This window comes from Siniperca chuatsi, linkage group LG2, assembly GCF_020085105.1.
Source record: "Siniperca chuatsi isolate FFG_IHB_CAS linkage group LG2, ASM2008510v1, whole genome shotgun sequence".
Taxonomy (NCBI): domain Eukaryota; kingdom Metazoa; phylum Chordata; class Actinopteri; order Centrarchiformes; family Sinipercidae; genus Siniperca; species Siniperca chuatsi.
The window spans coordinates 9,716,398-9,736,903 of record NC_058043.1 but is presented as its reverse complement, the minus strand read 5'-3'; the positions used below and the strand labels follow the sequence as shown (position 1 = coordinate 9,736,903).

Genomic DNA, 20,506 nt, shown 5'->3' with positions numbered 1-20,506 from the left:
CTCAGAGTGTAGTTATAAGATATATAGTGATGGAAAGTTACATTTACCTAAGTACTGTGCTTAAGTACAATTTAGAGGTACTTTTCCATTCTATTTTCTTCCCAATTTTACTAGTACTCGGGAAATATCGTACTTTTTACTGCACTACACTGATTTCACAACTATACTTACTAGCTACTTTTCAGATTAAGATTTTGCATAAAACAACAAATGATAACTGTGTAAAATACAATGCATTTTTTAAAAGTTAAAGCATTAGTTCCCAACCTTTTTGGCTTGTGACCTCTTACAAAAAAGAAGTGTTTAGTTGGGGCCCCTTGTCATGTTTAAGATGTCTGTGAGCTGTTAGCAGTTTTACCTAGAAGTATTTTCCCCTCTAAACTTTTAAATATTAAAAGTTTTATTTAAATAACTGGTAAATGACTGTCAAGTCCCAAAACGGTAAAATGTTTTAATATTATATAATATATGATATTTCACATAAAAGAAAAAAAAATTAAAGTCCAAGAAATGAATACAAATGTGTGTAGCAGAATTTTGCTTTTCCCTTTCCTGCTCCATTAATCATCTCAAGGGCTCTCAGACACAGACACTGTACCTAACTGTATATAAAGTACTAAAAGCAGCTTCACCTCAATCAGCTACAGCAGTAAAATACTACTTAGCACTGATGCATCAGTATTAAAAATCTAATCATGTCATATATAATAATAAATCAGTCACACACACATTTCTGCACATTTTACTACAGAACGAGTATTTTTACCGGTGATACTTTTTGTACATTTTACTAATAATGCTTCTGTACTTTTACTTAAGTAGGGTTTTGAATTCAGGACTTCACTTGTGATGGAGTATTTTTTACATTGTTGTATTTGTACTTTTACTTCATTAAAGAATTTGATCATTTCTGCCATCACTGATATAACATTAGATTATCTTTACTAACACATTATAATTTGTGGGCAGCTATTTATGTTGTAGCTAGTGGAGATGGAGCCAACTAGTTTATATACTGGTGGGTTGTTTAAATGATGCACTGATAATTGAATCTGAAATGTAGCAGTCAAATACTTGAAGTGGAGTAAGTACGATATTTTAATGTAAATGTGAAGTAGAAATATAATAAAGTAGCATTAAATGGAAATATTCAAGTAAAAGTAGGCCTACAAGTAGTCAATTAGGAACAATTAGGCTACTCTCCATTACTTCCCGAAACTGTTTGTTGGGGAATACATTAACCAGCTGCACATGTCAATTATTAATCGAGTTTTATTTGACAAGTAAGAGAAAGTGCAAAGAGTTAATGCCACACTGCAAATCAGTCATGTAGGCGTATTGTGCCTGTATGGGCGCGGTCAAACAGTGCAGGGCAGTGCACGGCAAGGTGCGCATTTATCACCTCAGACATCACCGACACACCGCAGCTGATTGTACGAGCCTCCTTTGGACATTGTTGCTGACCCACCCGGACAATTTAAAAATGACCAGTCTGTATCCGCTGAAATCAGTCATTTCCATCGAGAATGTGGACGACACATCGCTGGCTCTGCCGTCCAAAAACCAGTACCGATCAGGCCAGCAGCGCGTCCTGGATCAAGTGCAAACTATCAGGAGGACCAGATCGAGGCAGTCCACCAGCAGGAGTGGATCTACTTCCTTATCTCCAACAAGTAAGAGCAGCCGACACACCGGGCCGGTTGTTGTTTTTAAGCAGCTTGATTAGACCTTTATGTTGGGAAATAAACCGTAATTCTTTATGTAACTGGTCCATAATTTGCTAATAATTTCCCAGGAAGTTTTCTGGAAAGAATAATGTAACTTGGTACTATTAGAGAAAACAGAGACACAATTCTACCTATTTTAGTTGGAGTTTAGAGTTAGTTGTGTTGAGTTTATGTAATTTCTTTCTTTCCTTTAAAGCACTGCTCTATTTAAATGAAATTCACAGAAAATATCCAGCATCCAAATAAGTTTTAAAAATGTGGCAAGACCTTAATTTTTTAAAACTTATTTGGTTGGGGGGTTGTGGGAACTGAGACTCATGATTCATTATTTTGAAAACTCTGGCTACAACCCTAGAGGACACTGAGGTCATGTTTTAGCAGCATGTTTTTCATTGTTACATATTCTACATTTTACACTATTTAAATTCAGCTTCTTTTAGTCCAACAAAATAATGAATGAATAAAGGCTTCAAAATATTGATTGGAAATTGGCAATCGAATATGCTGATCCGATTACAGTGTGCTTTCTACAGGTATATTAAGCAAGAGTCCATACAGACTTTCACCAATTCATGTTCCCACTTTTGGGCCTCCTGTTATCAACCAGTCTAAAGTGTTGGCTGGCCTTCAGGTTCTATTGTTTTAGGACTTTGATTCCTCTTTTAATGTCACATGGGCAGTACTTTCTTTAAGCATAAATCAAAGCTCAGACTTTCCGCCAATGAACTGAATAGGTTACAGTTTTTCCTTTTACCTTTAAACAAAGGCAATAAATCAATGACTCTGATCTCAGGTAAGTACTATACATATGATAACCGCTGATAACCCTCCACATTTCTCCTCAGGCCCTGTGTATGACTCCGTGTTTGTAGATGCTTTGAAGTCACAGTCGAACACATCTAATGGAAGTCTCTTCTTCGGGAATGGCTTGTCTAAACCTGTAAGTTATGGAGCTTATCTAGTTTTATATCACACCATTAATTGGCACTGACATCATCACAGCGTCGTCGTAAATGTGAGTCTGACGCAGGGCAGTAGCTGCCATTGAGGATTGTATCTGAGATTTTTGGGTTTTAAATAACCTGAGGAGGAGTTTTCATTGTACAACTGGATTCTATTTGTGTTGTTTTTTTATATATATTCTCTATTTATATTGTGTTTTAAATATATTTTATTTTATTGTGATGTTGTTTCATATATTTTTGTCTTTACAGTCGAGAGTATGTAGAAGTATTTACAACACCATTTAGACTAGGGCTGGAACTAGCAGCTATTTTCATTATTGATTATTCTGCCATATATTTTTTAAATTAATCAATTTATTTGTTTTGTCTATAAAGTGTCAGAAAATTGTGAAAAGTGCCCTTTATAGTGTCCTAGCGGCCAAGGTGGTGTCTTCAAATTGCTCATTTTGTGCAACTAAAATATTTCATTTACTATCACATATAACAAAGAAAATCGGAAAATATTTGGTATTTTTGCTTGAAAAACAATAAAACGATTATTAAAATGTTGCTGATTATTTTCTTTCGACCAACTAATTGACTAATCAATCAACAGACTAATTATTGCAACTATAAAATAAATAAATGTAACGTGAAAAAATAAAATAATAAGACAGTTGTATACATTTCTTTGGTGGCCAATCAACACTTTCTTAGAGGGGTGGGTAATGGGACATGGGGGGTAATTTTTACTCCAGACCTCAGTATTTTTAAAATCCTGCCTGCAGCCCTGTACTGAGGGTTGACTTCCCAGTAAAACAAAGTGAAGCTGAGAGGATAACAGCCACGCAAACAAAGAATTTTTCTGCTGTAAAATCTCTTTCAATGCAGTAAATGCCTTAACGTTTTTCCTTAACTAAGGAAACCTTTTCAGGGATTCTGTGCAACGCCCTTAATTAAGTCCTTCAGCTAAGGAGAAATTAAGCCTTAAGTTTCATATTTAAGGAGAAAACTTAAGGTGTTTTGTGCAACCGGCCCTAGTTGACTTCTCTCCCTTTTCTTCCTCAAAAACCTGTTTCCAGATTCTTACAGTCCTTCTGTCTCCTCACACCAAAATGTGTTTACCAGCCTCTCCCATAGAGGCTGCCAGGCATTTGTATAACCAACCCGCAGGGCTGCACATCAAAAAGTTCTTTCACAATTTGAGTTGCCATTGCCAGCTCCATGTCAGTCACTCTGTCTCCTTGCTTAGTTGCTGTGGAAATAAGCCTTCTCAAGACAAGATTGTCTTTCATTACAAACACATGTATTCTTTGGCTCTGCAGGGATCCAGTGTGAAGAGGAACACAGCAGCTTCTACCTATCATTATGAGAGGAGTTACGCCCCTGTCGGCTCCATGGCAGTCGGTCAAACCAACACCAGCCGCAGCGAGCCTGATATGGCCTGGCAGCGTGCCATGCCAAAACGCTCTGCTCCTCCGCAGAGACTCCTTTCCAACATGAGCACCTACAGGGCAGAAAGGGCCACCAGTCATTTTTTATCGAGCGCCACATCCCAGCCTCTGTACACTATAAATGGCACAGGTCAGACCAAAACAAACACAGAGTTTGTGTGCAACCGAGTTGGCATGTCTAAAACACTTCCAAAGCCTCCAGTTACCGAGTGTGCTCCGAAGAGCAGAGGAGATACTGGGTGAGTGGGAAAATACTGTTTTCTCTAACTGTCATGCCTCATTTTCTTAATTTCAAATGGTATGAATAAAATGTTTCAATGAGCATGAGCATGCCCTTAGTGTGTTTAAATAGCATTTAGATTGCAATTTTTTTCTTAAAGGTTAAATGACAACAGTGGAGTTGCTGATATCACTATGAAGGAGGCTGTGGAGTATCTTTCCAGCCATGAGGAGACATATCAGCACTGTGGCGCTTCCTACATACAGCACAACACTTTCATTGATGACAAGGCTAAAGAGGAGGTTTTTGTCTTGTTATCTTATCATGTTGTCAAACTGCTTATAATTTCCATATGAGTGTAACCTTAAATTCAGTGTGGAAATTTTGAGAAATGGCAGTTAACAAGGTCATTATTTACTCACCTCATGTCAGTAAAAACTCAATTGAAGATTTTTTTTTCCGTGTGTGTGTGTGTGTGTGTGTGTGTGCTGAATTTGATTTTTGAAGTGAAATATTCCTCAAATTAGGTCTTGCTGACCATGGCCAGATTAACCTGTTAGGGGGCCCCAGGGCAGAAATTTGTTTTATGTGAGTGTGTGTGAAAGATTAGTTTTTATTTGTTCTGATGAGCAGTTGGCACCTGCCATCAGTGTATGAATGTGTGTGAATGGGGTGAATGGCATGTAGTGTAAAGCACTTTAAATGGTTGGAAGACTAGAAAGGCACTATACAAGTATAGTCCAATCACTGTTTACTATACTGTTTAGTATAAATAAATTAAATAAAATCTAACTTCTTAAAACTAGACTCTGACACAGCTCTGGTTACATGACAGAGCCACAGGATGATGTATTATTGCAGGAGGACCTGTTCTGGTTGATATTGTACTTATTGGTGCAAATTTCTAAACAAACTTGCAAATGATCAAAACGAGTTAAAGAGGGACTCCACTTTTTTACGCTGTACACACAATCACATAGATTCTCAATGACATGATATTAATACAGGTGATTTTTTTTTTTTTTTGCAGTACACATATTGTGTGTAAAAATTGCTTTGTCTGCTCCAAATTAGCTTTTATGTGTCTGCTTGGATTTAAAAGTTCCCGCCCTAACTGTGACGAAGCAAGACTTCGAAGTCTATTACGTATGTTACGTACCACCACCAACTGTGGTAGCAGCTGCCGCACCAAGGATAAATACCACAGTTTGTGCATCTCACACATATAGCTGCTGGTAACGTTAGCAAGCCTGATAACCACCAGCGGAAAAACTCCGCTGCAGTGGCAGTAAACCCACCACACGGGCCCATTGATAACTGTGCAATATCCAGAACTTAATAAGATATTTAGGGCTGACAAACAGTAACGCTAATCACCAATACAAGTTTGTATTGCCATTTCTCAAAGTGAAGTATTATTTAACTCATTGTAATCATAGAAAATATAGGCTTCATATGGAATAACTCACTATCATTTGGATTGTGGTAAATGATTGTGTTCCTCAGCTGTGCTAACTCCTGTCTCACAGGTGCTGAAGCTCAATGGGATCCCTCCCTTGGTGGGTCTGCTGCGCAGCCCCAGTCCACTGGTCAACCAGACAGCCTCGGCTGCCCTCCGTAACCTGTCCTTTAAAAGCAACAGTAACAAGGAGGTGATACATCACTGCGGTGGCATCACAGAGGCTGTGGCTCTGCTCAGAGATACAGACTCTGTAGAGATACAGAAACAGCTGACAGGTACAAGTTGTCCCTGAAATATGCAGTCCTATACGTACGTGCACACACACACACACCTATCCATGCAAACAAGTCAGACAGAGAGCTACTTGTGTTGTATAACATAATCCTGTTTAAATCCTGCTGTCAATCACTAAGCTGTTCTTTAGTGCTGTCATTCTGTGTGTTATTGGCATTTGAAGCATAGTGCCTAAATCAACTTGCTACTGTTGTAGTGATTAAGCTAGATGTTGATTTAGATGCAAATGTATGAAATGTTTAAACAATGAATGCATCTGAACATTATAAACATCCGTAAAATCAAGTTTTAGTTCTGTTATCAGTCCAACACTCCGGTTTTCTTGCAATTCAAATATTTGATTGTGTACACAAACCTTAAGCCTATAAAATCAACATGATTTTTTAAATATTTTTACCACATGCGAGAATGAATATTTGATTGACGTGCTGCTTAAACAACTGAGGTTTTCTTTTTCTTTCCAGGTCTGCTGTGGAATTTGTCCTCTGTAGACAGCCTGAAGCCAGACCTGCTGAAGAGTGCTCTGCCTGTCTTAATGGAGCGTGTGATCCTGCCTTACACAACAGGTCCTAACAGGACCAACAGTGACAGCCAAGACCCTGAGGTCTTCTTTCATGCCACCGGATGTCTGAGGTAAGCAAAAAATTCATCTGGGCACCTGACATTATGTCAGCGTCTTTGCTTTAGCTCTCATAAGGCTTAGGATCTTATTGTCTAACTCTGGGCCAAGCAGTAAATACATTATTATGTATTTCTACAATACATCCAAACACTTGCCGGTACTGTAAACTATTAGCTTACTACTAGTACTCTCGGTCGCACACTCTGGGTTTTTCACAAATTACAGCTCCAAACTCTGAACTCTGCCAACAGTTGATTTCAGTTTTTATGTCGGGGTGTGGTGTGGGTGGGGTGAACGAGATGTTCAGGGGTGTGGAGTATACAGCACAGTCAGAGATTTTTCACAGATTTTTTTTCGGTCTACAGGGCAGCAGTACATAATTTGCTCTGGAAAACGGCAAATAAGTACCATTGTATTTATTGTAGACTGGGACCAAGATAACTGAATAGTGCTTTAAAGTGACAGTACACATAGGCAAATAAAACAAAAAGGACCTTCAGGATTGTCAGGCAGCAGAGTCTGAATTCTTTTTAACAATTGTAATTGTGAATATAAATGTACAGGTTCAGCATGATAATAGTTATCTTATATACTGCATCAGCAAACACATGGGTGTGATGTAAAACATTTGACTGACTACTTGTAGCATTCTGGGAAAGCTGTAATTGTTTGACTTGTTTTATTCATTTGCCTGACTGTGAAGTTTACTATTGTTTAGGCAAGGTAAATTAATATCAGACAAGTCTAAGATTTTCTATTAAATCGCTTCTTGAAACCTTTGCTGCAAGGTCTTTCAATCTGAACAATATATAAACCCAATACAGTGCCTGAGTATGAAATAATGTTAAATATTTACATAGTGTACTTATATTTCCACACTCATAAAATACACTGCATGTGTTTGCCAAGAATATCTCATTGTTTAACATTTTATATTTTATTTTCAACAGAAACCTAAGCAGTGTGAAGCAAAGCAACAGACAGGCGATGAGAAAATGTCGAGGTTTGATAGACTCTTTGGTCAGTTATGTTAAAGACTGTGTGGACGCAGGAAATCCAGATGATAAGGTGAACGAGAGAAAAAACAATGTTTATTTATACTGTCTGTTAATCCTGCACTCTGTCTCTCTGTCTGTATGTACTTGTTACACTCTCATGTTCTCCTTCACACACATGCACATCACACCTTCATGTGGAACGTGAACAAAAAAAAACACACTATAGCGAATAGCAGCGGTTTGAAGATAACCAGCGATTCCTATCATGTAGATGTCTATTGTAGTTTGCAGAGGCACAGCTGAGTCATAATGTGGTTATGTTCTGTTTTCTGCTGCACAAAAAACTATGTACTTTAGTATGTGACCTTTATACAGTCATGTATACAGACTAATGATTTGAGCAGTATATATAGGCAAGCTAGTAATGCTCAATAAATTACTATTACTATATATATATATATATATATAATATGCCCTATATACACACAGTATTGTGGATAAATTAAATGCTGTAATTATGGGTCACCAGTAGTTCCATCCAGAGTTCTTGAGCATTGTTTGACACAACAAAATTATTAAATGGAACAACTTGTATTGTTATTTTTGCTCTAGTCTTTAAATCATCTGTTTGCTTCATTTGTGTAATTATCAGTTTCTTGTGAGTTAAGAATCAGGGCTACACTGTTTGTTATGCATTTCAGTTGGCCATATTTTAAAATCAGAACACTGTCACTTGGCAAAAATTGGATATGCATGGTTATAATAATAATCATTATCAGCAAAAGTTTTCAATGCACTATAGGCAGTAAAATATTTTTTACATTTGCCGTCTCAAATCAACTTATTTCTGTATTACAGCTTAATTATTGGCTAAATATCTCAACACACAATAGGCAGTGAAACTTTAAATTTTCAGTCCACAGTTTAATTTATAGGGATGGGACAAAGTAACAGCAACACCTGCACAATATAATGAAATTAAATACTATATTACAATGCAATACAATAGCCTGTGTCAAAGTGCTTACCAAAAATTTTGCATTATTGAGCATTAGCACAGGTGTTGCTATTTCCACCCCCGAGTACATCTGAAGAAGTCATTATTTTATGTATTTGTCAGGATGCGACAAGTCAAGGTAGAGGACACACATGTACACACACATTACTCTGAGTCTTACACGTGCCCTTATGTGTGTTTTGTTCTACCCGTTGAAACAGTCTGTAGAGAACTGTGTGTGCATCCTGCACAACCTGACATTCCAGCTGGAGGCAGAGGCTCCGGCTCTGTTCAGCAGGATCACAACTTTGGCCCAGACTGTCAACAGGAGCCACAGCCAGGGCGACACTGGCCCTATCGGCTGCTTCAGTCCACAGAGCAAATCGCCCGAACAGGAGGTGAGACGAGGAAGGTGCACAGCAGAGACGATCATACATACCGATGCTTAAGGGATACCTTTTAATTATGATGGTGCATCAGAAAGACTTGTAGACAGTACCCACAAGTACCTGTCAGTTTGTCTAGACAGTACATGTCAGTGTGCGTCTTGTTGTCAATCCTATTCCTGCGTGACTTGTTCATTAATTCTACCAACATTATGACAGTTATAATTACGTTCCAGCTTTTCAAAGGCTTTGAGTGACAGTGTAAGACTTTGTGCTCTGATTGCTAAAGGTGTTTTACTTCGTGTTAAATCTGTACACAAGGTAAACCACATGCGTCTAGCACCATGACACACTGTTACAAATCATTCAGATTCATCTTGTGTTTCCAAAAATCCTACATTGAAATTCAACATTTCTTTAAAAGTATATGCTGTAACAGCTACATGTTGAGGATAATCTGTCCTCTTTCTTGTCCAGCGCCACTTTGACTTCCCAGTCGTTGAGGATCCACAACCTAATGGGGCAGGTTGGCTGATTCACTCCAAAACTTTGCAGAGTTACCTGTCTTTGCTTGACTCTAGCCAGCAAGAAGAAACACAGGAAGCCTGTTGTGGAGCGCTGCAGAACCTCACCGCACATGAAGGCATTGTAAGAAAAAATACGTTGTGCCGTTACACACTGACCAGCATTTCATCTGTGCAGTTGTAGCTCCTGGAGACTAGTTTTGATTACCTTTTTAAATTATCATTTTAAATATTTTTTCTACCAGTAAAACTTGTAGGTCAACTGTATGTTTGCTTAGCTTTTTTGATATATATGCATGCACTCAACCTGGTGTTTTCTGAGTTAAGGAGTTTGTATGGTTTTCTGTATTTACAGATCTCCGGTGTAATGAGCCAGATCATTGTGCAGAAGGTGAATGGACTGCAAATCATCAGTCCTCTTTTAAAGTCAAACAAGGTCAACTTGCAGAGGAGCACAGTGGCTTTGGTAGGAAACCTGACCAAGAACCCAAACCTGCACAATGCCATAGGTAAGAAGCAGGTGCAAGACAAAACTTGTAGTATGTTTCTTTATCAAACATTAATTCATTTCCAGTATTTCCTCTTCATTTGAAAAAAACAAATGAATGTCACCTGCTTGTTTTAAGCATTCATTTTGTTAAGCATCAAAATTAATAAGATATATGAAATAAGAAAATCCATATAACAATGTTTTTAGAGTCTACAATGGTTTTTGCTTCAGAGTAGATGTCAGATTTGGGTCATTACCTTGAAATCCATTATCTCAAACAATCATTTGCAGTTTTACGAGTGTTTGTATGTGTTAAACAGCTTGTGGGTTTTGTTTGCCTTGTTACTGCAGCTCGTAAAGCCCTCCCGGAGCTGCTTGGCATCCTCAGTGCAGGCACCAAGGAAGGTAATGAGTCTGATGACACACTGGCCATGGCCTGCCAGACCTCCAACTGCCTGCTTATGAAGGACCCTGAGATGGGCAAGCGGCTGTTAAACAACAACCTGATCAACTCACTGAAGGATCTCAGCCAAAACGAGTAAGGTTACATAGAGAGAGGATGAGCCTGCATATGTACTTGATAAGATTATTCAATATGTCGGATATACCTATGACTCATCAGGAATTATATTTTGCATGCATGCTAGATTTCCACAAGTCCAAACTGATCATTAACAATTGTTTTCCCTCCATTAAGATATTTCCCCAAAACTAGAAAAGCTGCAGCCCTGCTTCTCTACAACCTCTGGTCAGAAAAAGATTTACAAAGCTTCCTGAAAAAGGTGAGTTGAAGCTTAACCCTGAGTGCCAAGATCAGTCAGGGTTTGGGTGTGCCCTCTGCTTCCTACCTTTTAACTAAAAAGACCACACCTCTCTCAGGTATTTGTGAGAAACAAAGGGAGAGAGATTGAAGGATTAGGCAATGTTCTCAGGAAATGCCCAATGAATGAGATGAAAGTGATACAGCTGAGGAATCTAGTGTCTCATGTTTCGAGGAAACAATTGCAGGACTGTTTGCACATGTACAACTGCATATTAACGTTATGCATTATAACACTAATGAAATTAGAAATCGCCATGAGCACAGCACAGCTTAGTTCACGGGTTTGTCAATGTGTCACTTACTGCAAGTTCAGCATAATTACTGAGGTGGAACACTGATTATATTTAACTATTTGTTCTGCAGCAAGGGATGATTAAGTCCTCATTTGTGAATGATGTCACCATGGCGGCACAGAAGTCGGTTCAAATTGTCGATTAACAGTACAGCCTAAACGGATCTCTGAAAGTCACTTACTGAAGTATCTCACCTGCAAGTCCTCTGCACGTCCACGGGACGTATACACTCTGAGGCTGAGCAGCATCCTTTCTCATTTCACAAAGACTTACAGATTGTTTTTATACATGTATCCTTATAATGTTCCCATCAACAAAAGGTTGCATACACTAGCCCTGTAAATGCTGTAAGGTTACTTTTGTTTTGTAGGAAAAAAGGTGAAGGTGTTAAGATGTAACATATTAGCAAACAGACCTGTCATTGCTTGTTTTAACTGCTGTCAAATGTCTTTTAATGTAAGTTTTATGTCTGTGCCTGCAATGTGGTACCATGAGCTTGCTTTATTAGATAATAACATGAGTGTTAATATTTCATTTTGCACTGAAATTGCTGTTTTATATCATAACACAACATTGTAAAAAAAACGGATTATGTAAAATGAACACAGATAACAGAGGACATTTTCTTGTGTTTGAGTTTGCTATAAAAACAGTGACATTGTCTTAAGCAGTGATGTGTTTACATTTTGACACAAGACGTTTGTTTGTGGTGTCCATTTTTTTCATATGTATGTATGTCACCTTGAAATTATCCATTTGTATTGTCCCAAAAAGTATCAATAAAGCTGACAGAGATCTACTCTTCGAGCTGTAGAAGTGACAAATAATTCATGAATAATCACTAAATCCGATAAATTGAGTTAATTATTAGTCATTTGTCATAGCGTAGCATAAACAGTTTTGTCACATCTCGTCACACCCCTCTAGGTTTTGGCTGCAGAGTTTGAATTGCTTCTGGGCAGATTAGCAACACATCTTTAAAATTCTGTTTACTCCACCCTTATAATTTATTTTCTGAGGCTTAAGAACAAGCTCTTAAAGCCAGACACTGCAGCTGTTGTTGCACTTGGGGTATGATGTAATTGTTGCATGATTGCATGATTTGGTCCTCCACAGTTCAAACCACATAATCCACCCAATAGCCATGGGGGAATTCTGGGTTCATGGGTGATATTTAGATGTATGAGGCTTCTGGCACAGCTGATTTTTTTTTTTTTTTCATAATCATTTAATTTTACACTGATAGATTTATGTGCTCATATGTGGTCATTTATACTAAACCAATAATACTGTGGGCACACATCAAGCCTGCCTGGATGTCTAATATATAAAGCCAGAAAGAAAATCAAATGAACTTACCCGAATCTGCCAATCATAAAAACTGGTTTGCCAGAATAAACTACGCATGACTATTAAAGAAGGTGTGGCTTTTTATAATTACCAAGGAGTGTTGTGCTCATCTTAAAGTTCCCACAAGTGAAAGAACCAAAGGCTTAAGAGAAAGAGGATACTATTCCTGATTTGTTAAAGATTTTTTTTTAATTCACTGCAACCACAAAATTGTACACACAAGAACCAATTAATTAGTCTCAACTAGTAGGATACTTTAAAAATGACAGATTTGGTGGTAGGACATAGAATTTGGATTACATTGAAAATGTTGTTATATTTTTATCCTTTCAGACACTAAAGTCATTATAATGGGTTACACAGCTCCTTACAAATCCCTGTTAAATAAACAGAAGCTGCAACACTATACTACTATACTGCTACATTCCTGCAGATGAACCCAGCACACACTTCATTTCACAGATAACATAATTAAGAGCACCTTATGATACTTTCACAATTGTAATTCTTGCATGTTCATGTATTTAGAAAACGTGGTTTACGTTATTCTCAATAATTTCATGGATGTCAGATGTTGTCAGTTTTCCTCAGGTTGATGTTGACGTTACTTCCTCAGGCCACGCTTGCTTCCTCTGCCCTTTGAACTGAGAATAAAGTGAATGTCAGCAGCGATTTGTCACACACAACCAACCTAACCTATAATGCATACTGAACCTTGTATATTCCCTTCCATGGAAAATGCATTTGTGTGTTGAACCCTTTAGTTTGAGCTATGTGGCTCACGCTCTTACTTATTTTTGAAGTTCAAACTTCAGACATTTAATTTATTCTACTGATGCAAATAAGTCACACTGCATTTGAAATTAAAATTATTTTAGGGAAATAATTTCAAAAAGAAAAAAGCAAATATTAGAGAAAAAACATGATTGTGTGTTTTACAGTGTAGTTTGTTCTTATTTTCTACCCAAATGATCATCTTGCGACTCCTTCCAGGGGTCCCGGCCCCCAGGTTGGGAAAAGCCGCTGCTGGCCTCAGATACTGTAGCAGTGAAAGCTTTTCATAGCTGTGTGCTGTTGGAAGGGGATTTGCTACTAAATAATTGACTGCTATGTTTATCTGCTGTTGCTACAGAGGTACCTGACCCCTGCAGCATCCCTATGAATACATAAATGTATCAATTTTAGGTGCGGCTGTGACAAATTATGGTTTTTAATATGTTTGACGATATAGTGCTGGGAGCTCTTGCAATTTTGAAAATGAATAATTCTAATATAAATCAAGGCTCTATTTTAAAGTATACTTGTTTGAAATGATCAGTGACAGTATTACATTATTCCTGATTTGCAAAGTCAATGCCATATTCTGCAGGAAAACGAATATTATAAATTTGTTAAAGTTTAGTTTACAGTCTGAGCCCTTACTGCAGCACAGCCTACATGACATCAGGAGGAAGGATTCACATGATTTGGATGGCAGCAGGGGCCGGTCACTGTTTTATTGTGAGCTACATTAACACAGATGATATCACATAGCAGTTATGAAATCTCTCAGCTGTTGTATCGCCATGACAGCCCATCTCTCCTTCGACTGAGTGCATATATGTTGTTCAGATACCCCAGCCTGCCCTTTGTTAAAACACCTCTCATGTGCTCGTCCTTTTTGTTTTCCCAGTCCTGTTTGGTTAGGTGTACTCAGGCAACTTTAGCCCTGCTGTCGGGCAGCTGGCACAAACAGCTGCTACTGACGCCGCTTCAAACAAATGCAGATCAGTGTTGTGAGAGAGAACACTGAGGGGAAGTTGAAATAGGAGGAGGTGGAAACTTGACGAGGTCACTAGGTGAACGTTTCTATCAGGGCAGACTCATGAGTCTGAGCAGGGAATTATTGATTATTGCTCACCTGAACATTGCGTTCCGCCTTTTAGTATCTACTTTATGATTTTTTTACCCGTCTTAATGAAAGGTCTACTCTGTTGTTCAAAAAGTATTTTTTACATAACACATATAAATATTAGATGTCAGATTAGATTACCACATTATGAAAAGAGGTGATACAGAAGTGATATTATGTCGCACTTAAGACAAAAAAAAGCTTTAATTCACCACAGCACTAACATTACTTCTTGCTTTCGTGCAGTAGGCTACATGTGCTAGAGGGCACCGAATGAATAATATATATGAGCATCCATAACACAAAAGACTTACACTTTTTGATGATCACTGACCCGGTTTCTCAGCACAGTGACCTGTGGAAAAGATGTGTTTAAAAGTTTATTGATATCTAGCTACTGCCCTACAAAGCCAAAATGCAGTAAATATTTGGTCAAAACTGAATCTGACTTTTTCAGGCTAACTAGGCTCAAATCCCAACTCTTCACTGTTCCTTTAATTACTGCTTTTGTAGGGCAGTATAACCCTAGTATTTTTTTTTATTTTTTTATTCTCCCTTCTCACTTTTACTTCTTCTACTACTTCATCTAATCCAATGCACAAGTGATCTTTGGCTAATCACTTGTGATAACTGAGAAATTGGCTGTTAGATATTGTTTTTGCGTATGTAAGTAAATGTTCTCATAAATTTTTCTGCCATGGCCTGATTATATTTTGGCCTTCATCCTTGAATCTGTTAGTTTAAAAGACACGTTGGTGATGTAGGTCTACACATGATTATGGTGACACAACAAGAATTTCTGTAGATATCTTACCTCATACTTCTGCTTTGTACACTTGTACTGAAGCTCAAATTTCTCTGCCTCCAGCTGGCGCATCAAGTCCCACAGTTCCTTTGCTTTTTCCCTGTATCAGTACGGACGAGAAAATAAAAGCATTTCATAGTGCTCACATGATGAATAATGCTAATTGGTTGGATTATGTTATCTGAAATTGATCATGAAAAGTATTTGAATGAATTGAGAGAGCAGATATTAGTTAAAGTTTTCGTTACTGTTACTGTTATTTACCTGAGTTTGTCCTCTTTCATTTGATCAACATTTAGCTCTTTGCGTCGATCATTTAGGATCTTCTTTTTCTTTTCTCTTTCTGTTTGTCTTTTTGGCCCAGTCTGTGTCTGCTGGTCAGGAAGAGGGCACATGGGGTAATGTGCTATACAATATGTTTTTTCAGTCTATGACATTTTAAAGATAAAGAAAAATTGTAACCTTGTATCCAGTGAAAGTCAAGTTGGACAGAATCAACTTCTTCCTGGCATTATCGTCTGCTTTCTTCTTCGCCTCTTCATCTTCTTTTCTCGCTTTCTCTTCCTGGTGGAAAAAATAATGGTACCTTTAATCATTCATCTGCAGTATTTTGATGACTGACATCTTCTGAACTTGGTTTAATGAATGAAAATATAATTAATAAGTGGGATTGGCCTGAGGACTTTGAAATGTTTAGAAGCCAATTTCTAAAATGTTTCTGTGGCTGACAGCTTCCTAGACACCTTGCAGGGTTTAGGAAGCTTGTCTGTCTTACAGTTATGATCGGTAAATGATTATTATTTGTCTACGTATACGTACAGCTACTTTGTTCTGCCGTTCTTTTTCTCTCTCTGCCCTGATCTTCATCTGCTCCGCTCTCTCTGACCTGCGTTTCTCCTGAAGTAGGAAAGAAAAGACATTTTACAGACCAAAACAAATCCTGTAAACTCAAAATGTGACTAAAAGACAACACTTAATTATAGAATTGGGTAATATTGGAGAGTTAACATGGGATATATTGCAGTAGAAGAGTGAGATGTGAACATACGATGCGATCCGTGAGGCTAAGAAGCTCTTCTTCCTCCTTCTTACGCTTCTCAAAGTGAGCTTCAATCAGAGTGTGGAGCTCCGTCAGGTCCTTTTCCATTCGTTTTCGATGAATGTCCTAAAAATATAGCAAGAAGTTAAAATGTGAGCTGAAACGTTATCCAACATTCTGCCCAAAACAGACAGTTTGCCGGTGTAACTTTGATCAGTCCTGAGATGAACTCACATCAAAGTCCACTATTTCTCCCTCTGGGATTTTGGGGGCTGCCAAGCCGGGCACAAAACCAGGCCTGAGGAGGATGGAAAATTAAAAACTTTTGATTTTAGTATGTCTCTCACAGAGAATTGTGTTTCAATTTAAGTTATATAAATACTTTTAAACTCTGTTCTTACTTTAACTTTGGCTTTGCTTCGTCTGTGTATCGAGAAAAAAAAAGAAAAAGAGAAGTAAAATCTTATTGAAAAAAGAAACACTTCATACATTAAAAAGCCCACAGAGAAACATTTTTGTTCTGTACTTCTTAAATAATCTGACCATACCTCCTTCATTTTCCTCTGCAGCATCTGCTGAAAGATGAAAGGGTCAGTGCAAAGTCAACATTGAGCGATGTAGAAAATTTTCAGAGAGCTGACACATTGAAAGCGAACGATGACACTGATGAACAGGGTTACAGGTCATTCTCGGTTAAGTCTTTAAAAAGTATATACGGCTGTAAAAATGTGTTTGAAGTTTGATTTAAGTGATTATTGTTAGCCAGATATCAAAGGGGTTTTTTGTGAATGTTTTTTATAACTCTAAAAGTAGAGTTATATGTTTTGGATAAGAACAGATATTTATCAAAGTTTTATTTTTTTGTCTTTGATGTAAAAAGTAGAATAAAGCTTTCACTCAGCACTTTATATGGCCACGGTATTACATTTTTTTATAAGCCCTTCTGGTTTAGCAAGTCGTAATACAAACAAGTGTCATTGTTGACTGATATACATTGCCCTCCACTTGGTCTCTACATTAAAGGCAGGGAATAGCTATCAATAATGCTGAAGTTGAAATAACCTCTGACACTCTCACAACACAGTTGACCATCTCCTGTCAGTGTTCATGGACTAAGCCAGAAAGGTTTCCAGGCGTGTTTATCTGTGAGAGTTTAGAGGAGGCTGCTTTAGATTATTATCACAGATTACATCAACTGAGTCCCAGTAACAAAGAGGCAGAGAGTAAACTTGTTCACCAGTCTGTCATAGTAAATGTTTTGTTTGTCGTATTTTTATTTTTTGTCATCAACTATTTATATTTCATTCATCCATTAAAGGGTGACAGAGTAATAAATAACGTAAGACGCAGAGTAAGGCGGCATTTCCCTTTGTCACAAAAATGCTATTCTTTTTTTCTATAGTGATCCCAGATCCTGCTACTTAGAAAAAGCAAAACGAAAAAGAAAAGAAAAATACTTAAAATCTATAATACTTGATCATCAATAACTTTTACATATACTGTATCTACATGATTTATATTTAGCCTATATTTAGAGTTATATATCATCACTTTCCAGTAAAAACCCTGTATCTCCTGGTAATTTGTAATTTTTCAGATGAACTGACATGTTAAGTATTAAGCTAAATAAACCACTGAATTATCTGAGACATGCATTGTCATGAAGGAAAAGTTGAGGTTTATTTGACAGTATATTCCGTTTGTACATGTACACTAATAATGACTCATTGGACTACATGGTTGCCAACAATGTGTTAAGAATAAAGTCTTATCTATTTATTGCTGGTATGCAAACATATATCAGCACAAGCAGTACTACCTTCTACCTCCTCCTCGTCTACTACCTCCTCCTCCTCCTCCTCCTCCTCCTCCTCCACCTCAGCTACCTCTTCCACCTCCTCCTCCTCTTCTGTGCAAAGCAACCATGTAGAGTTAGCGAGCAAACAATGTGACAATCTCATAGCATTTTAACATTATTTCTGCCATCTACTGTACGTGTATTTTTGACAGTGCCTTCAAAACCAAGACAATCTTTTAATAAAGAAAACATTTGTGCACAGGATTTTCTTATATTCTTACTTTTACTATTTATTTTTTCTTATATTCTAGAACCTGCCATTTAATTTTAATCTTTAATTGGGGAATGTTGTTTCCACAGTTTCCACACAGTATGCAGTTATTGGCAATGGATGATATGTACATTCTTTTAAATTACACTTTTGTATTTAAATATTCCTTTTTCTTAATGAAGCTGTGCAGATATCTTTTACAAAAAACAGGTTTATCAAAACTGAAAGCATACTAATTCCCCCAGCTTTCCCACAGTCGCATTTAGCTTTTGCACTATTTGCAAAGTAGTTAAAGTGCTGTGTTTTTTGTTCCCAACATTGCTTTCCTCACTGGGCCTTTGTGGGAAAAAGTGACACCAAGCCTTTTGAGTCCCTTCAGCCACAGAGGGTAACTCAACCTCTTTCCACTGCAAAGAAGGTAAGCCAACCTGCATTTACAAGACCTCTCACAGGCATAAAAATGAAAGTGGGTATTGTGCTTGTGCTGCTATTTTCCCCCACGGTCCTCTATTGAGAACATAAGCTGACCTACATTGCTATCTAACAGCGACTCTACTTCACATAGAGGGAGACAGGTGCCGCTTAGTTTCAGGGACAGCGAGGCTGTACAGTGGCCCAGCCTCACAAAGGAGACAGAAATAGAGGTATGACCCTTTATCTCTCTGATGGCGACGCATTGCACCATTTGAATTGAAAGGACAGATCCACTGGGATGTTCATACATCATGAACTATCTCCAGCCTCAGACAGAGACAACTCAGTGAGAGGACAAAGGTCAATCTGGCAGAGGAGCTCAAGGACAGCAGCCGCCTCTACAGTGGCACTTAAATGTCAAAAATACAGTATGCTGTAAAGTGAAGCCAGCAGCTTAGCAGATGCAGTGTGTTAAGTAACTAGGAATGTTTTAATGCAAGGCTCAAGTGTGTAAAGGAGGTAACAAAGTGGCAGAAAAGATGCAACCAGCCTCTTAAGGTCGATACATTTAGAAGCAAAGTTTTACATTTTGTTTTCATAGATATTGTTGGTATTAAAGTACATACCAATAATATCCTCGTCTTCTTCACACCGTACACACAACAAGAGGTAAAGGGCAGAGGTCAGCTATGCCAATGTACTTCACAAGTATATTAAACATGGACATGGTCAGAAATGCATTTCTTATATGTATACATGCAGAATAATCACAATGTTCATGCATTTTTGTCACGTGAAGCAGCTGTGTAGCATCCAGCCAGCCAGAATTTCTAACTGACAACAAGTAGCTTTCTTACTGAATCTGCAGCCTAGTAACTACACTTCAATATCAAACTGTGAAGACTATATGTGTGTGTTCAGTGAACTGACAAACTGACTTACGTTGTCCCCTGAAAGAAAAAAACCCAGAAATATTTTGTTACAATCAATTCCATCTGTGCTGGCATCACTTTGTTATCATCAGTCTCCATTCTACAGAAATGATCCATTTACTCACTCATATGTGGCATCTTCTGTGTCTGACATGTTTAGGATTCAGCACCTGCACAAGTAAGTCCAATTCAGAGGAGGGTAGTGAGTGATACTGTATCAACAACAGCCTGAGGTGATATAATAATGCCAAATTGTGCCGACATGTCTTAAAGATGGTTGCATTGAGGGATAATAGAATTGATATAGTAAAACAATCTGCATTTACAGTTTAAAAACATATAATAAGAGCACACTTACCCAGAGAGTGCGATGTGCGCTTTAGATGGGACTCAATGGGGAATTGTATACTGTGCCCTTCTCCATAAGCTTTTAAACCCAGTAGTGGATCACATGGCAGCAAGCTGCCAATGTCTACAATGGGTGGGCACATACCTGCAAACAGATGGCAGATGGCATTAACCAGAATGGGAAAACATGCATTCTCCATGGACTTCCATTGTCTATTTTTACATGGCAAAAACATAGACCTGAACAGCACATGGTTATTGCTTTCAAAAGGTTTCAGTATTTCAGGTTTGGCAGACATGCGGAAGATTAGAAATAATCCTTGTAAACCTACACCTGTGTGCACACAAATACACAAGGGGACAGCTCAAGCTCCTCTGAGAAACACATTATTTACTGTTACTGCTTCTTATAATTCTGTTAATC

General features: G+C 37.9%; 2 protein-coding genes across 8 annotated transcripts; one reads left to right on the top strand and one right to left on the bottom strand.

Moving 5' to 3' along the window:
• Positions 1-1,352: 1,352 nt before the first annotated feature.
• On the top strand, positions 1,353-12,038 carry pkp1b (plakophilin 1b). The gene is made up of 13 exons (XM_044213524.1): positions 1,353-1,673; positions 2,573-2,667; positions 3,997-4,364; positions 4,506-4,647; positions 5,875-6,082; positions 6,566-6,734; positions 7,674-7,791; positions 8,940-9,116; positions 9,582-9,752; positions 9,984-10,137; positions 10,470-10,656; positions 10,816-10,900; positions 11,305-12,038. The coding sequence occupies exons 1-13, from the start codon at positions 1,484-1,486 to the stop codon at positions 11,377-11,379; spliced, it is 2,139 nt and encodes a 712-aa protein (XP_044069459.1). The 5' UTR covers positions 1,353-1,483; the 3' UTR covers positions 11,380-12,038.
• Positions 12,039-12,438: 400 nt separating this feature from the next.
• Positions 12,439-20,239, bottom strand: LOC122884117 (troponin T, cardiac muscle isoforms-like). Of its 7 annotated transcripts, none has more exons than XM_044213536.1 (14): positions 20,093-20,239; positions 19,860-19,904; positions 19,745-19,752; positions 19,429-19,446; positions 16,868-16,894; positions 16,721-16,742; positions 16,554-16,617; positions 16,329-16,445; positions 16,100-16,177; positions 15,743-15,844; positions 15,545-15,654; positions 15,290-15,380; positions 14,790-14,830; positions 12,439-13,228 (listed from the first exon to the last, which is right to left on the bottom strand). In XM_044213536.1, the coding sequence occupies exons 2-14, from the start codon at positions 19,886-19,888 to the stop codon at positions 13,189-13,191; spliced, it is 747 nt and encodes a 248-aa protein (XP_044069471.1). In that variant the 5' UTR covers positions 19,889-19,904; positions 20,093-20,239; the 3' UTR covers positions 12,439-13,188. The 7 variants fall into 7 exon arrangements, with proteins under 7 accessions (XP_044069471.1, XP_044069480.1, XP_044069489.1 ...); XM_044213545.1 differs by having other exon boundaries at positions 16,868-16,891; XM_044213554.1 differs by having other exon boundaries at positions 19,429-19,443.
• Positions 20,240-20,506: the final 267 nt, after the last annotated feature.

Bases quoted from the DNA above. Each gene is read 5' to 3' on its own strand.
- pkp1b (XM_044213524.1), top strand. From the start codon at position 1,484: ATGACCAGTCTGTATCCGCTGAAATCAGTCATTTCCATCGAGAATGTG. The intron at 6,735-7,673 runs GTAAGCAAAAAA...TATTTTCAACAG, and splicing joins CATGCCACCGGATGTCTGAG to AAACCTAAGCAGTGTGAAGC. The intron at 9,117-9,581 runs GTGAGACGAGGA...TTTCTTGTCCAG, and splicing joins GCAAATCGCCCGAACAGGAG to CGCCACTTTGACTTCCCAGT.
- LOC122884117 (XM_044213536.1), bottom strand. From the start codon at position 19,888: ATGTCAGACACAGAAGATGCCACATATGA. The intron at 16,178-16,328 runs GTATGTTCACAT...TTCCTACTTCAG, and splicing joins TTAGCCTCACGGATCGCATC to GAGAAACGCAGGTCAGAGAG. The intron at 15,845-16,099 runs GTACGTATACGT...TTTTTCCACCAG, and splicing joins AACGGCAGAACAAAGTAGCT to GAAGAGAAAGCGAGAAAAGA.